This window comes from Periplaneta americana, chromosome 7 (genome assembly GCF_040183065.1).
Source record: "Periplaneta americana isolate PAMFEO1 chromosome 7, P.americana_PAMFEO1_priV1, whole genome shotgun sequence".
NCBI classification, from domain to species: domain Eukaryota; kingdom Metazoa; phylum Arthropoda; class Insecta; order Blattodea; family Blattidae; genus Periplaneta; species Periplaneta americana.
Window position 1 is genome coordinate 91,255,780 of NC_091123.1, and position 18,327 is coordinate 91,274,106.

Sequence of the window (18,327 nt, forward strand, 5' to 3'; positions counted from 1 at the left end):
TGTGCGTTTTGAACATTACAGACTCCACATGTAATTCACGCAAAGGTGCGTCATGCACCAAGAATTACTACTGTTCACCATCTCGATAATGGATTGTTAAGACAAAATTTGCTTCGAAGAGACCATGAACAGTGTATGTTATTTAAGCATGTTGTGCAATACTTTTATGTCTTGGCTTCATGCTATGGGTTTGCCATTACAATCCCAATGGTTCATCTAGGATGGAGCCAGACTACACACAGCCAATGTTGGTTTGGACTTTCTGCATGAAACTTTCAATTTGTGTCGAATTTTCTGATCAGTTTGTATGTGAACAGAACTGGCATCTGAATAGTCCTGATGTAAACCACATGTCTACCATCTTTGGGAATTCCTTAAGAAATGGATTTTTCCAGAAAACCCGTGAACAGTAATAGAACTGAGAGTAGAAATCATTCAGGCCTATAATGAGATAAGTGAGAATATGTGCCATTGAGTGATTAACATCAACCTGATGTAATGGTGGTCATAATACTGAACACGTGATTCACAGAAGATAAATATCAATGCAATTTTCTTTCTTTTTATATTTTATTTGTTGTTATCGTGGTTGAAATAAAGACTTCATTTCAAAATGAAATATTGGATCACATCATGCACCATCCTGTGTTTAAAATAACATTATATTTACAACATACGTTTATATGCCTGAGAATAAAAATTTGTAACTTGAAACGCAACTATGGTCTACCATTTACTCTAGACTATTGTGATAATTGCAATAACACATGTTTGTTGTTTTAAGCAACCGAAGGTTTATAATTTTTTCGTTCCAAATTTCAGATTGTAAAATTGGAATAATAATTATGGGTTGAGATAACAATAGAAGGAAAGTAGACATTCGACCATATGCCCCATATTCTCAAGAAACCATGGAATTGTGATTAATTAGTTCAAATAAATGAAGTAAACGGTAAGCATCAGCCAAGTACTATATTCCTTGTAGCTTCATAATTCTTAAATTGAAGGCTATGTGCAACAATGAAGTGATGCTATGAGGTCATTACCTGTGTGTTCAGTAAGATAAAAATAGCATGCTGTCAAAATGTGTGGCTATAGTTTTCCACTTACAGCTTCATTTGTTCTTAGCCGTATTGCTAAAATGTTCTTGGATAAGAGTGGCAGAAAATAAGTTAGATTAAAGAACAGTTTTCCTGGAAAGTGTTTTGCGGAATAATTCTCAAACAGCTTTAAAAGTAAATCTTGCAAAGACTCTGCAGTAATATTAAAAGAAAGAGTTGCATGATGAAATTCTGAGAAAACATTTTAATAACCTTGGAAAGAAACTTTAAAATGTTCATATGTGATGAGTCAAGCATAATAGATGTTATGGGGACAGAACAAATCCTTTGCAAAAAGAGCTGAAGTACCTCAAAATGATGAACTTTATGAAAGCCTCCATTTCTGTTATGGTCGTTGAAAATGTTGTAGATGATCGATCCACTCTACATTATTACAAAGGGGGAAAAAGAGAGAGAGAGAGAAAGACTTGGACAGAAGATGTATGTGATGGATGCTGGTTACAACAAAACAAAAAATAGCTGGTGTGATCCCACCAGTTTTGAAGGTTGGTTCTTCATCATTGTTTTTCCATGTGTGAAAAAACGAAGTGGAAAGAAGGTGACATAGGAGAGAATTTAATTACTGAGTGCATGGTCAGCCATCATTGTGATCTTTATAGCATTGCCACCTAACTCAACCCATCTCACACAGCCACTGAACTTGACATAATTCAGATCCTTGATGAAAACATTATTGGGAAAGTGATTTTCAGCCATTGCTAAAATGCATATTTCCTTCTTTGCTAGGAAGCTTGTGGAAAAAATAGCAATTAATGGACCATTTAAAGTCTATTTCACATTTATCCATGTGATCAGACCCTAGGAAGCTTGTCAACATTAAATCATCCACGAATTAGAGAGAGAGAATCAGTGAATTCTTTGTGCTGCATCTTCAGAACATGACAACCGGAGAAACCACAGTGAGACCTATGAGAAAACGGTATAGAGTGAATGTGAAACCAGGGAAAAGCATAGGGCTATAAGATATTTAAAAAAATATATATACCCCTCAAAAGACAGTCAACTGCTAATCTTTCACAGATATCCAAGAAAAAGAAAAAGCCAGAAATATGAATTGGAAAAAAGTTGTACCCAGTCATCTTTTGTCCCCAAAAGTTGAAGAGTTTGTTGTCTTCTAAGAGAGTGAATACTGACCAGATACCGTATTAAATGTCGTTGCTTCTGGGGCTGAGGTAAGCTGTATGCAAAAAAAGAAGTGGAGATTGCAGTGTTCTAAAATATGGGCTCTGTGGCTATTATTTGTAAAATTGATGCTCTTGCTAATTCATCCTCCAAGCAAGGAGGAGTCACTGGGGTAAATATATTATTTCAACATTGTATACTTGTAAATTATGAAATAAACTTTGTTTCAGGAAGTAAATCTGGTTTTATTCTGATATCTAAGAAAAATTAATGAATTAACTATCCAACTATGATACATAGCAAGAAATGTGAATTGGACCATAGTTGGGCACTTGTCACACAGTAATGTACAGCATTAAAAAAAATCGTGTTTATTGCAAGAAAATTTAAAAAATTATACCGCACTCTTATTCAATCCATCACTTGCAACAATTGTATGACCTAGACAGCAAAATGTATAAAAAGTGGACCATAGTTGTGGGAAATTATGCTACACTAAATTTGTTACTGTAGTGAGGCCATTTTGTAATGAATGCACTGTATTTAAAGTGGTATAGTATACGGGAAATGATCTAGCGAAGTTACTGCACCATTTTTTTTTATTATAGTTATCTGTATCCAATTAGTATTGCAATAGAAGATCTCGAAGTTAATTTTTAAAAAGTTATCTACTATAGTCTAAAAGATATATCATTTTAAATTTTAAAGTAAAATGTCTTTCTTTCTTGCTATTTCAAAATTGTTCGTACAAAATTTCAAGTCGAGCTCTCGCATTAATCTTAAATGTTCAGCTATTAAGAAATGTCTCCATGGTTGCCATGCTTGCCATTGAATCCTAGACTTGAGATCAAACCATGTCAGAGGGTGATAGATTTTTAATGGACAAAACAGTCCAGATTATGGCTTCCTTTGGAAGGGAAGTTAAGCTGGGAGGCTCGTGTTGTAGATTTGCAGCATGTGAAAGAACACATGACATGAATGAAATTACTCTTGGCAAAGTTTGCCAGCCACCTCTCATTCATGTCAAGAGATAGCTCGGTAGCTTGCCTATACATTAATTACACTGAAGTACTTTACACTGTGGATTTTAAAAATACACAATTATGAAATCGGCATAATTACCATCTTGATTAGTTAAAAATAATAGGTTTATTATATATCTGTTTTATTGAAAAACAAGTTCCTAAATTTACAAGCTGTTATTAAAGACTAAGAGTGCTATTCATAAACATTCACAAGTCGTGCCTTAGGCTGTACTAAAATTAGACCTGACTTAGATAGGACTAACTACAGATCAAGAAAATGTTATTCATAGACCTGGATTATCAGTGTACTAAGATAATTTGCAGATATCCTTGTACAGCTCGATTCAACGTTATTGGCCCTTGTCCTTGCTCATTTGGCTAGTGAGCAAGCTGTGTGTTGAGTCATAAGAAAGAAATTTAATCACAAACGTGCATAGGAAGGGAAGAGAAAGAATGTAAATATCTATGCTCGTAGTTGAGGAACACTCATGTCAAGAAAATATAAATCATCATGACATTGTTTAGTCAACAGACGTGGTTAGTAATGGGATGTGTGGAAGCGTATTGTGTTTTAAGACGAAGTGTACCACAACATGATAAAGTGTTGGGTGTTATGATTGTGCGGCCTGACCTGTGCGACCCAGCCCGCCAGTAGTGATGAGTAACTTGTTCTTAATGTATCTACTTACTTTTTGCAAGGGCCAAAATCCCTGAATCGAGCTGTACATTGCTGCCAAGCATTGTGGTGTACTTCTGAATATGTGCAAAGAAGAGATCTTTGCTTGTTTTGTGACGTCTGCACCAACTCGTGTTTGTTTTCTATTCACGTGATTCACAGGTATTAATAATGGCTGGCGATGAAAATATTGGGAAGGCTAATTGAATTCGAGATGAAAATGTATTTTTCTTTTCATGCACAGAGAAAACTTTAATATCATTAGATAATATCATGACTGTAGATTATGTAACAGATAACAAGTTGATATTGTAACTTGGTGTTATTAATGGAGCAGGCAGGAATTTAAGGTGATGTCAATTCCCAAGGCTGAGCTTGTATATTATGGTGTACACTTTCTTTATATAATGTTATTTTATCAAGTGTACTTCAAAATCAATTTAGTATTAATATTATTGCTAGTATTATAACTACTTCGCTCAACTTGTAATCTGTTTACATTACTAATAATTTTATTGTCTTTGGTAACAATAACCTCATTCATTATATAACCATGACTTACCATACCTTCGAAGTTGAAAATTTCATTCCATAGCATAGATATTTGTGCAGTATAGCACACATGCAACAATGATTGTGACAGTTATTAATTTTGTTACCTGAACATTCTTTTCTGTTAATATAAATTTGTGCGTTTTCCCTTGTAGAATTTTTAATTCTGAAGTGTATCCCATCTATTACTCCAACGACCTAGAACAAATTTATAGTGAAGAATTGCACATTATAGACAACAGACTGATAAAACTCAATTTCCTGGTATTTCAGCAATACAGTGAAACTTTTTCTTCAGAAGGAAACTGATGCAACAGTTTAGTAATGACACTTAGACATAGTAAATAATCCGACTGACCATGGACCAAAGAAATTCCATGCTAATCTGCATTATCAGTCTTGAATTTTTCCTCTTGTGTAATAAAGCAGGATAATGTGAATTCTGTTTCTGTCTCTATTGGAAACATGCTCGTATAAGTTAGGACCCAAAAGTTCTATCACATCCTTTGCATTGGCTTTAGCAAAACGATATTTATTCTTGAAATTAATAATATCGCACTTCAAGAAGAAAATCGGCCTTATTCCATAACTTTTCGTAAGTCTTCTCATCTCTTGTACTTTGTGCACTTATGCAACTTCACGTACTATCTCCATTTTAATGAACATAGTCCTCAGGTAAACTACCTCTGCACCAAGACTAAAGTTAGTCCATACTAATGCAGGATCATCCTCGGACAAACGCAAAAACCTGTCTATGAATAAGAAAAATGTTCGTCTGCTCTTGGTACACAGTTGGTACTACCTTAGTCCAGACTAATCACGACTATGAATAGCACCCAAGGTAAAAAGTAAAGGAAACCATAATGAAATCTGTAAGGAGAATGATGTTAAATAATTAAGTTTATCATGTGAAAGATTTTCAGGATGTGTAGAGGTGTTGTCTCTTAATTCAAATTGGAACCTGTAGACCCATAATCACTATTTCATAGATGTTTTTCATGGATGCCTCCATGTATTCATGAACTGATGATGTAGAGTACTGCGAGTGCTAACCATTAGCCCTATTACTTCCACATCTTGAATGTAGTATTTGGATGTATAATAGGAATTATAGACTCGTATATTTTTCTTTTCTTGGTGCACCTCTTCTGGCTAATGGATCCAAAATAAGTCCTTTTGTGCTTTCCTCTCTGAAAACTATCATGACTCTTTTGACATGAACTACCATGCATGGTCAGTCTGTGGACTTCTTCATATACTTTGAAGTCTTTTTTCACAACTGCTATATTTATAATATTTAGCTTGTTAGCTTTGGATAATTTTCTTTTCTCTGTACCATACATGATTACTTTTTGGCTAATCTATTTATTTGTTCCATCCAACATATATTATTGTGTTAGAGTAGGTTCGGCCTATAGTAGTTCTCTTTCTGTTCAACTCTTCTTCATATTTTTAACTTTTTTTTAAGCATAATTTTAATTACTTAAATTTAATCCATAACCCACTACCATTTCCTGTAACTGTGTACCTTTTGTTACTAATGTTAACATTCTGATTAATGGTATACACAAAGACTTTCACCAACTAAGTTTTTAAAACAGAGTTAAAAATATATATATATTGAAAATTCTCTTTGGTATTTACTTTTGAACAGTTCATAATACAAGGTTATTCAAAAGTAAGTTACATTTTGATGTCGCCATAACCTTTTTAAAAATGAAGATATACACAAAACAAGAACATACTTATACTCATAAAGATATGGGGTTTATGGAATCAGTTTAAATGTTGAATATGTCCGCCATTTTGTCCTTCACCAAGCAACAATCTTTCTTCTAAGCTGTTCACAACTGTTTACTAATAGATCTGGTTGAATATCTTCAATTTGTTGCGAAATTGCATACTTTAGTTCATTGGTAGTCATAGGATTAGTTACAAAAACGCGATCTTTTAAATAACCCCACAGCCAAAAATCTGCTGGATTGATATCAGAGGAATGCGCTGGACAGGTGTTAGGTAAATTATTTTTGTTCTGAATTTTTGTATGCTTTTTGTTAAACTTCTTTTACATTCATAACATTGAACAAAACTAATTGGATCTTGCAAAATCAAAACAATTTTAAAACACAATCACTGATAGTGATTTAAAAATGCAATAAGAAGTGAATTTACTTTTGACACATAAACAAAACTTGTTACCATGTTAATCAAAGCAAATGAGTGTAATAAATGAACAAATCCCATTGTTTGATACATACAAATATGTTACCATTTTGTGTATATGTTAATTTTTTAAAATGTTATATTTCATATTGTAACTTACTTTTGAATAACCCTATATTATTTTCAGGTTACTCAGAATGAGTCTTTTTGAGGTATTATATGTTCCCAAGAACAAATTATTCGTTTACCTGGCAAGACTCTACTTGCATCATCGCTATTATAGACATATTTCATATTTCCTACAACTGAGTCATTCAGTGTTTTTCTTGGTTTTGTATTAGAAGGTAATAGAATTCCCTTTTCCATTACCAGGATATCTGCTTTAGTAACCTTTCTCATTTTGAACATTTTAAAAATTCTTTTCTAATACCAGATTCGTTTGTAAAAGAATTTCTGAATCCATATTGTCATATTGTTTTCTTATGTTTCTAGAGTTTTATTTTGCACTATGCATTTGCTTTTGCAATGTTCATTCCTAATTAGATGAAAGAGATTTCTTTAAATAATTTATAGTAAATTTGTATCAACTCATCAGTTGAAGTTTCTGACTCGTTCTTCTGTCTGTTTCTATTTTCTTTACCAGCTCCATTCTGTAATTAGGTTTAACATAAGGATTTACTTCAAATATTCAGTTTTTCACTGACTATAGTCAAAGAGATTACAATAGTGATAATTAAGAATCTAAGTATACTGTATATTAAAAATATGTATTACATAATTTTTATCATTTTACGTGCATCAAAGATATAAATGATGAGTTTTTTCCTCCCACTTTTGGTTTTGAAAGCTATGTATCTCTCCCTGTCACACATACAGAATCTTTAAATCGTAGGATCTGGGGGTTGAGAATGCTAAGTTGCTGTATGTCATTTTCTTGTTCTCAGTTGGTTTGTTATGTACCTTATTTCTTTACCGACTATAACATGGTCAGTTTTCAATCATACCAGTGACTTTAAATTTGCTGTTTTCACTCTCGTGCAAAGGCAGCATTCTTGCAACAAAGTCGGAGACAATTTTGTTAATAACCTGAAAAACATGTTCACAATATAAAATATAATATCAAACTCATCATCGCTTGGTTATTATTTCTTCACAGAATCGCCTGTTTAAAAAAAAAAAAGTTTCCTGATGAAGTTTTATCACTGTACACAGATTGCAACATTTGTAAAATTTATATATTAATTTATTGATATGGACACACAATTATTTTGTGTTGCTCCTTTGTTCTCTTCAGAAGTGAAAGTCCAGCTGCACGCAATAAATGAAATTCATATGATGTCCTCTACTTGCATGCTAAAAGACAGTGTTGCAAAATTATCAGTAGGGGATGGATGTTGAAAAGTCATCTTCTTATTTTTCACATTAGGACGATATCTATTAATGTAGAAATCCTATGTTAATTTTAATGTAAAGAATTAAATTTTTATATTGCATTTTTTGACGTTTTTGAACTAATAGGTCATTTTTACATTTTTTTTTTTCGGCATTTTTTTGTCATTTTTAATATTTTGAAGAACTTTTAGATCATTTTGAATGCATTTTACTTCCTTCTTTACATAATAGGCCTGTTAAATATTTTTCTAAGCAAACAGATCAGTAGTAGGTCTTACTAGTAACAGTGAAGTTTGAGTTTTATAGTTTGAAACAAACTCTAAAGTCCATCCCGCATTTCATTGAAGACTCCACCACACACAACAGAAGTAATATAAAATGCTTGACAACAGATTAGTTTAGGTGAAGGCTTTGACCACTATTTTTTTTTTTTGTTGGTACGAGGGTGTCTTTAGAATTTATATTTGGAAGGGGGGGGAACTTTCACTGTTTCCTGGGCAATAGGACGTTCGGAAGGGATGTATTACAGTAGATAGTTTAACACAAAGGTTGCAAGAATGCACACTGCGCTCACAATTCGTTTTGTCATTTGCACTCCCCATCTGGAAGTTCTGGTAACAAAAGTGAAGAGTGGAAGGAGGAGGAGATGGAAAATGAAGGCACTGACATGGACCACCCATGATTGAAACACATTGTAAACCTTCATTTAAATCTATAGTTTTTCCTTAAAACTTTCATTTTGTTGCATGCTCTTTTCCGTTATCTTAGTCAAATTAGAGGAAGTTGCCTCCTCACCCCAACATTTGCAGGGCAGTCATTGAATCGAGGTGACTGATTTTTAAGAAGTTGTGGTGCAAGTACGGTGAATAATATTTAAATGTCATTTTCTTTTAACATCATGTCATTTTTCCATTATTTTAAGGGTGTTTTATTGATAATTTTAAATAGATTTTTAGGTCATCAACATTCGCTCCCTAATTATCAGCTTCCTCGAAACTTAATTTTTCTATTGTATACTTAAATGTTTTGTATGAAGATTAATTCAATTATAGCATCATTTTCAGCTGACATAGTATTTCCACATAGAATTTGTGAAAATCAACACATCTTGAGAGAAAGGTTCAAAATAAGGAATAAGAAATTACATCTAACATTAACCAGCAGCTTACTAAAAGGCATTGTACTCAGAACCAACATTTCCAATGTTACTTAAATTGCTTGTTACTCAACATTTATAGATTTCTAACAATAATCAAACTCATGAACATATCAGTGAACACTATCGAGTACAGTTATGTTATATGATGACTCCTTAAAACTGTCATCAAGCTTCATTCTTCTCAATATTCTCTTTTTTTTTTTTTTCCCATTAGGGTACGTGACTTCTGGTCTGAATCAGGACCAGCGGATGTTTTAGCCAAGGTTCAGAGAAAAGAAATTACATTATTTCGGGCAGCAGAAATGCTAAATGTAACAGTTACAACTTTGGCAAACTATTTATCAACGCTGCGTCGAGGAGGTTCTTCTTCAGGAGATGAAGGTGTTGATGAATCTAGGGATGGAGATGACTCTTTCGAGGAGATGACTGTGTCATTACCGATGGCTTCAACTCCAAAGAAACTGGCAACAGCAGCACTGGAAAATAACCCTGATATTACAATAGTGAAGCAAGAGAATACTGTTCCAATCTCAAATCACGAGCAAGATGATGACGACGATTCAGCACCATCTTCAGTTGCTACTAATAACAATGCAGAAAATTCAGACATTGAAATGGGAGATGGACAAGAAACCAATGGCACACATGATGACGGAAAATAATTATTGTTTGAAAGGTGAGTGCACAATAATTACAATTAAATATACTCTGGAGAATACTTTCAAAATTTATTTGAAAAGCAACTTTTTCAGAAATGTCATGAACATTCTATATTTGCATTATGTAAATAAGTTCGAACACTACAGCATAATACAAATAATTATTAAAATCACCCTTAGCTATAATTAGTAATCATTCGTACCCAACAAACTTTTATTGTAAATGATTTCCTATGTTTTCATATAATTTATCTTAATGTTTTCTTTTTCCTTTCAAATTGTCACACAATTGGTTTTAATGATTATTCTTTATGAATTGATTAGTAGGCCGATCTATTCGAAGCCTTATTTAGGGCGGCTTTTTTTGTTAAAAAAAATTATTATGATTTGTGGCAAAACAAATGACACAAATTATTGCTTATCTGCTGTTCATGTTTCCTTAGCAACGAAGTATTTATTTATTGTGTATAATAGCACAGGATGTTTAATAAATACTTTTCTTCTTAGTTCCATATTACAGTCAGCCAAAGTAAAAAAAGAAAATGCCACAATAGTATTCTTGGATATAAAAAAGGCTTTCGATAACATGAGTCACATTCATTTGCGAAAATCTTTATCATCCACTGCAGCCTCGGAAAAACTAAAAGAGTTAATACTCTCCTTACAGGAAGACAACATGACCCAGGTAAACATAAACCACTCAAAAACCAGATCAATAAAAATTTCTAAAGGTGTGTTACAGGGTTCACTGTTATCACCAACGCTATGTATCCACTGACCATATTCTACTAGAACTAAGTGAAGCAGAGATAGCAAATGCATATGGGTATAACTTAGTTAACGGATTACTCCATTAACAATTCTAGGATTTGCTATGTTATGTTATGTTTTATTTAACGACGCTCACAACTGCAGAGGTTATATCAGCGTCGCCGGATGTGCCGGAATTTTGTCCCGCAGGATTCTAGGATTTGCAGATGACATCGTTATAATCAGGAAACACTGAGATTCGGCTATCGAATTGACGAAAGTGGCTCTTCAAAGATTTGAAGAAATCAGATTGGATATTAACTTAGGGAAATCCGTAGCCATTACTATTGAACATGGTAAATTGTCCGGATTTAACCTCGAAATTCTAAAAGACCTCCAAATTAAATGCATTTCAGAACAAGAATGTATCAAGTACTTGGGTTTCAACTTTGCCAATGTAATGATATTTGACTCTCGAAAAATGATTTCAAAATTAAAAAAATAAATTGGATTTACTTTCTTTTTCACCTTGGTTACATACAGATCAGGAATTTAAAATCCTCAGCTCTTCAATCTGTCCGATATTAATGTACCACTTTTTCGCAATTCTTCTAGAAAAAATCCAAATTGGTTTCCTACAAGACTCAGATAAAATGATTAAAACAACACTGAAAGAAATACTATGTTTACCTACAGATACTCCAGATTCAGTGATTTACTCTGACAGTAGATATAAAGGCCTTGGTCTATTTCGAACTACATGGGAGGCAGTACCAGTGGCGGCTTCTCAAGGGGGTTGCAGGTTTGTACACCCCCCAGTAATGTTGCTAATCTCTCAGCTTTGTTGCTATTAAAAATATAATTTTATTTTACAATTTTCATTCATGATTATCTGCAGCTGGCGTCTTGTTTTGTACGTCTGCAGGAGCCTCCGAGCCTCTTGGTTTGCAGAGATGTTGAAAACCTATGTAAGGCAGTTTATAGAGATGTTCGGCTAGTGCGGGGACAGGGGGGTTAGAGGCGTGGTCTACTGCTTTCCTCTTGAAAATGGTTTGTCACACCCTCAGACATGGACACCAACGTCAGTGCAGAAGAAACTAAATTCACTGGAAAAGTATCTGTTTCAACTAGACATTTGCCCGAAGTAATAAGCATGAAAAATTTATTCATTCGGCTTGTACAATGAACAGTCGCATATTTCGCATATTACTTTCTCAATCTACATGCACATAAACGGCACAATACATAAAGGAGCTTGTATTTTGCTTTAAAGTTCTAAGAGTTGTCGTTCTGACAATAGGTGCTGCTATCTCCCGACAGCCTACGAAAGCTGCATTTGAATTTTATGAACGAAAACGTTGCACATGGTACTTTGTAGCATTCTGATGACGATTCTATACTCAATTGTTTTTCATGATCGTACTTGTGGAGTGAATATGTGTGATTTTCTTTAAATGTGTTGAAATTATTTTGTGTTGTGGCATTAGTAAGTATAACATTATGAACGCATGACGGTTTTTTAAATGGCAATACTGTAGACTGGTATGTAATTTTAGCGTATTTTCATTTCAATAGGTTAAACTAAATATGAACAACGTAGCATCCCTGATTTCAACGAGTTTTACCTCATTAAGATTGGAGGAAAGATTAGAGATAAAAAGATTGGGAAGGCCTACACCTTCATTAAACATATGCCAGGAAATTAAGAGCAAGAGTAGGAACTTCGTGAGAAAATTTAACCCTGATACATATAATAAAAATGACTGGATATGTGGCTGCAGTGAAAGAAATGCTCTGTTTTGTTTCCCGTGTTTGTTATTCAGAGGTGGCAGGGAAGAAGCTTGGGTTAAGAAGGGCGTGACTGATATAAATCATCTCCATGACAGGATAAAAAAACATGAAAATTCTTCCATTCACATTACAAACGTTCTGAATCTCAGTATTCTTGGAAATACTAATATTGCTGCTCAATTGGATTCTAGTTACAGAAGAACAATTGAACTACACAATCAAAAAGTAACGAATAATAGGTACATTTTGAATATTATAATAAATTGTATTTGATTTTGTGGTTCTTTAGAATTAGCCCTCAGGGGCCATGATGAAAGTGAAACATCTTCCAACCCAGGAGTATTTCGTGCTTTAATTAACTTTAGTGCTGAACTGGATGGAGCTTTGAAATTGCACCTTGAAAAAGCTACAGTATTTAAAGGGACATCAAAGACAATACAAAACGAACTGTTGCAGTGTATTTTAGAAGTATGTCAGGATGAAATTTCCGTGGAGATAAAAAATGCAGATTATGTATCTGTAATTGCAGATGAGACAACTGATATATCTTGCACATTTCAAATGTCAATTATTTTCCGATATATAGTTAATGGGAAATTGGTTGAAAGGTTTTGGAATTTTCTAACTCCACGTAATCATGATGCTAAATCTCTGGCATCTTGCATTGTTACTGAGATTAATCGCCATCTTGAAGGGGATCCCAATAAGCTCATAGCACAGACATATGATGGGGCAAACGTCATGAGAGGCTCTTCTAATGGAGTACAAGCGATTGTCAAAGAAACTTTTCCAAAGGCTTCTTACATTCACTGCCATGCACATCAACTGAACCTTATTATGTTGCATGCTTCGTCAGTAAACAGGAATGTGAAAATATTCTTTGCGAATCTACAAGGGATATGTTCTTTCTTTTCGAACTCGACACAAAGAACAGCAGTTCTTGATGAAATCGTAAAAAAACGTTTGCCTCGTTCAGTTCAGACTAGATGGAATTTTCAATCGAGGTCTGTGAACACTGTGTTTGAATACAGAGAAGAGCTCATTGAATGTATGAAGACCCTTCTTGAAAGTGACGAAGTCAGCAGCAATAGTACCATTCAGCAAGCCTTTGGATATGTTGAAATGTTGAGCAATCAGAATTTTGTTTTTTGGCTGACATTTTTTCATAAAATAATGCCTTTTGTAGACATTCTATATAACCAGCTACAAAAGCGTGAAATTGATCCAGCATGGGTAAAAGTTCAAATTGAATGTTTCGAAAGTGAAATTGTGAAAATTAGAGAATCAGTAGATGAGTTATTCCAGACTCTTTCGGCACATGAAAACAAAAGGATGAGACATGAAGAAAGTGAAAAATCCGTAAGACAGAGGGAAGCAAAAGAAGTTTGTGATATAATTATATGTGAAGTGAAAGAACGATTTAAATTTACAGGACATCTGACAGCAACATCTTTGTTTCTGCCAGAGAGATTCTCGGATTATTATTTAAATTTCCCAGCAAACTATTTCAATTTTCTAGTGAATGCTACACATTTCTAGATGCAAAGAAACTAAGAACAGAACTTTCAGTGCTCTATGGAATGGAACAATTCAGGATTATGTCCGGTGCTTTAGGTCTCTTAGATTTCATAAGACAAAACAATCTTTGTGATACACTAAGTGAATGCTTCAAACTGTTAAGTATGCTAGTAACAATGCCCATGACAACATCAGAAGCAGAAAGGTGTTTTTCTACCCTGAAGAGGATTAAGACATTCCTTAGGAACACCATGTCTCAAGAAAGACTATCTGCTTTGGCGATGTTGTCCATTGAACGCGACTTCATCATGGCTATTCCAGACTTCAATCAGAGGGTCATTGAGAAGTTTGCAAGCAGCAAGGAAAGACGGATGGACTTTCTGTATAAATAGGTATGCTTGTATGAGTCATTTTACTTATTAATTGCATATAAATTAGCTTTATATTTATACGCCCTCAGGTATACACTGCTTTAAAGTTTAAAGAAAAGTATGTTTAACTCCTCTTCAATATCCATTGTGCACCACCATATTTTCAAACCACCAGCCACTGGGTAGTACTGCAACAAATTAACAGTTGTCAAGTTTTGATGAGCTCAGATAATCAGTATATTGCCAACACAAGAGATTAGAGAGTGAACTGAAAACTAACCTCGGAAAGTTATCTCTGGATAACAATTTGATCTCCCCACACACCATTAAGAACAAAAGAGGTTTAATTGACTCAAGGAAAGTCAGGAAAATTTTGCTCCTTGAAGAATTTAATAAATGGTGTCAACTGCCAGAGAAAGGTAAAGGGATCAGCTTATATCAAGACTTCACTCCCGCAAACAGCTGGGTCAGACATCATACAGGCCTTTCTAGTTCTGAGTGGAGAGATGCGCTGAAGATGACCGGTAATGTTGCTCCTGTACGTGCTGTTCCAGGCAGAACTCAAGACAATAACCACTGTAGGTGATGCCACAGTGAGGTTGAAACTTTGGCTCATGTCTTGGGTTCATGCCCATTTGGCGAAACTCTTCGTAATGGCAGACATCACAAGATTAGGTCTGTAATTGCAACATGCCTTAAGTCAGTGGCTGCACTACCTATGAAGAAGTCCATGGAATAGCAGATACTAGAAGTCATCGGCGTAGTGATATAACATTTAAACCTGGAGAGACAAAAGGTTACCTATATTCTGGATCTGACCATCAGATCAAGATGCATCAGAATCAACCCAAGGAGGTTAATCTAGAGAAAAGGACAATTTATGAACCAACTATCCCTTATTACAAAACATCATATAAACTCAGGGATATAGAAGTCATTGGATATGGTGGGTGCTAGAGGGACCATAACAAAACAATTCTTGTCATTCTGTCCTAAATTTGAAATCCCAACAACAACAATTAAGGAAATTTCTATGATAGCCGTGAAGGGTTCTCTGCAGATTTTATGGCAAACCTTGTATTTCAATTCAAATTGAATTTTCTCATTCTATTTTTTACTAGCTGTACCCGTGCGCTCCGCTGCACTTATTAGAAATATTAATAAAGTAATTGCATAATTGAAATAGAACATTGGGTCCAGGGAACATTCGTGTTTGATAGAAGAATAAATCGTTTAATATGCTACTTAATTTAAATTCTATTTAAATAATTAAAATGCTATCATTTTGGTCCAGAGACCACTCATTTGGTGCAAAGATAGTTCGTTTAACATTTTTCTAAATTAGTCTTGAATGCATCCTTTAATAAATCACTCCAAATTAATAGAGTTGATTGTGTACGAAGATAATTTTTATGTTAACCTTACTGTACATCTTTTTTTTTTTTTTTTTTTTTTTTAAGTTTATTTTATTCACGCCTTAACATCTGTGGTCATGTCGCGTGTTTAGAATGTGTGGGTATATCAGCAGGCTGTTTTTACTCTTGTTGAGTTCCTGTTTCTATTGTCTGTTGTAGATGGCTTGTGTTCATGTAACTGATTATAGACTTTGATTAATGTTTTTGGTATTGGTAATTGAGGCGGTGATGAATAATGGCATGTATCTTTCCAATCCGGCATTTGCCTTTACTACTAAGGGAAATCATGAAAAACCCCAGTCAGATTGGTCGGCCACGGGGTTTGAAACCGGGACCTCCGAATGCGTGTCTCAAATGCTACCGCCTGAGCCAATTCGCTCGGTTGTATATCATTGTTTATGCAAATAAAAAAATAAGGTACCCTACATAAATATTATTTTAAGAAACACAGGAAAGAAATATGGATAATTTATGAGTGCAGGAACACCATTTCATGACACCTTTTAAAATAACTCAGCTCCAGTGATCTCTATGGTAAAATGAGTGTATAAAATTAGAGCATTTTATGTGGACCAAATAAAGTTGCAATAATCAAGTTATACAATATTTCGACAGTATATCAAGTTTTCTGTGCGTACAGATTTCTTTTCATCTCACCTCAGTCCTTATTTGTAGCATTACATCCATCTAGACAAACTACAAATTTCAAATAGTGAAGGTTTATTAGCTTCTGAGCAAGAGGGCTGAGAATATATATGAGAGGGGTTCATAAGGTGGATTAAGTGTAATCTGTCAAGAAGCTTCTCGTACCTATCAGAGGAACGCCACAAGCAAGCAAAAAATTGCGGGAAAATACAGATTTCTCTTCACTTCCCCTCTGTAGTAGTATTATTATTTACAATTTCAAGACTTCCACCGATAATTACTTACACCTCCACGTGAATTATTTACAAATTCTCTCCGTTATATTACTATTTATATCAATGTTTGAAATGCAACCATCCCTATTACAATTATTTATTTATTTTTTTGGAATAAAGATCTTGAACCAACATCATCAGGATTTTCAGAACCTGATGTGCAAGGAAGTGAAGGTAGGAAAAGGGCTGTGAAATATGAAATGAATTAGACATGACCAACCAAATCTGTTGTGGTTAGAATGAATTAAATTTATTTAGGTAACAATATTTTTTTTTTTCATAAACATACAAGATATTTTGTTACAGTTAACTTCCACTGTTTTATTGCAATACAGAAAAGATTTCATGATCCTAAGTTCACTATTAGTACAATACTTACTTACTTACAAATGGCTTTTAAGGAACCCGAAGGTTCATTTCCGCCCTCACATAAGCCCGCCATCGGTCCCTATCCTGTGCAAGATTAATCCAGTCTCTATCATCATACCCCACCTCCCTCAAATCCATTTTAATATTATCCTCCCATCTACGTCTCGGCCTCCCTAAAGGTCTTTTTCCCTCAGGTCTCCCAACTAACACTCTATATGCATTTCTGGATTCGCCCATACGTGCTACATGCCCTGCCCATCTCAAACGTCTGGATTTTAAGTTCCTAATTATATTAGGTGAAGAATACAATGCGTGCAGTTCTGTGTTGTGTAACTTTCTCCATTCTCCTGTAACTTCATCCTGCTTAGCCCCAAATATTTTCCTAAGCACCTTATTCTCAAACACCCTTAACCTATGTTCCTCTCTCAGACTGAGAGTCCAAGTTTCACAACCATACAGAAGAACCGGTAATATAACTGTTTTATAAATTCTAACTTTCAGATTTTTGGACAGCAGACTGAATGATAAGAGCTTCTCAACCGAATAATTACACGCATTTCCCATATTTATTCTGCGTTTAATTTCCTCCCAAGTGTCATTTATATTTGTTACTGTTGCTCCAAGATATTTGAATTTTTCCACCTCTTCGAAGGATAAATCTCCAATTTTTATATTTCCATTTCGTACAATATTCTGGTCACGAGACATAATCATATACTTTGTCTTTTCGGGATTTACTTTCAAACCGATCGCTTTACTTGCTTCAAGTAAAATTTCCGTGTTTTCCCTAATCGTTTGTGTATTTTCTCCTAACATATTTACGTCATCTGCATAGACAAGAAGCTGATGTAACCTGTTCAATTCCAAACCCTGCCTGTTATCCTGAACTTTCCTAATGGCATATTCTAGAGCAAAGTTAAAAAGTAAAGGTGATAGTGCATCTCCCTGCTTTAGCCCGCAGTGAATTGGAAAAGCATCAGATAGAAACTGACCTATACAGACTCTGCTGTATGTTTCACTGAGACACATTTTAATTAATCGAACTAGTTTCTTGGGAATACCAAATTCCATAAGAATATCATATAATACTTCCCTCTTAACAGAGTCATATGCCTTTTTGAAGTCTATGAATAACTGATGTACTGTACCCTTATACTCCCATTTTTTCTCCATTATCTGTCGAATACAAAAAACCTATTAGTACAATAATATAATTAATATAATGTAATTAACATCACAGGAAAGTGTAAAAAAAATCAAATGTATACTTAAGTCTGTTGGAAATCAGAAATTATTTCATAAAAATATTTAAAGACAGTTTATT

The 18,327-nt window shown here is 34.3% G+C and overlaps 1 protein-coding gene across 13 annotated transcripts in view; it reads left to right on the top strand.

Annotated features, from left to right (window-relative positions):
- Window positions 1-18,327, top strand: part of LOC138703288 (protein bric-a-brac 2-like) — a 212,012-nt gene that overhangs the window by 149,746 nt on the left and 43,939 nt on the right. For 12 of the 13 annotated variants that reach the window (XM_069831043.1, XM_069831042.1, XM_069831041.1 and 9 more), the window contains one exon: window positions 9,425-9,886. In XM_069831043.1, coding sequence (XP_069687144.1) covers window positions 9,425-9,872 — 448 coding nt within the window. In that variant the 3' untranslated portion in view covers window positions 9,873-9,886. Of the gene's footprint in view, window positions 1-822; window positions 953-9,424; window positions 9,887-18,327 lie in introns of those variants that run through there. The other variant, XR_011333076.1, reaches the window with a different exon arrangement.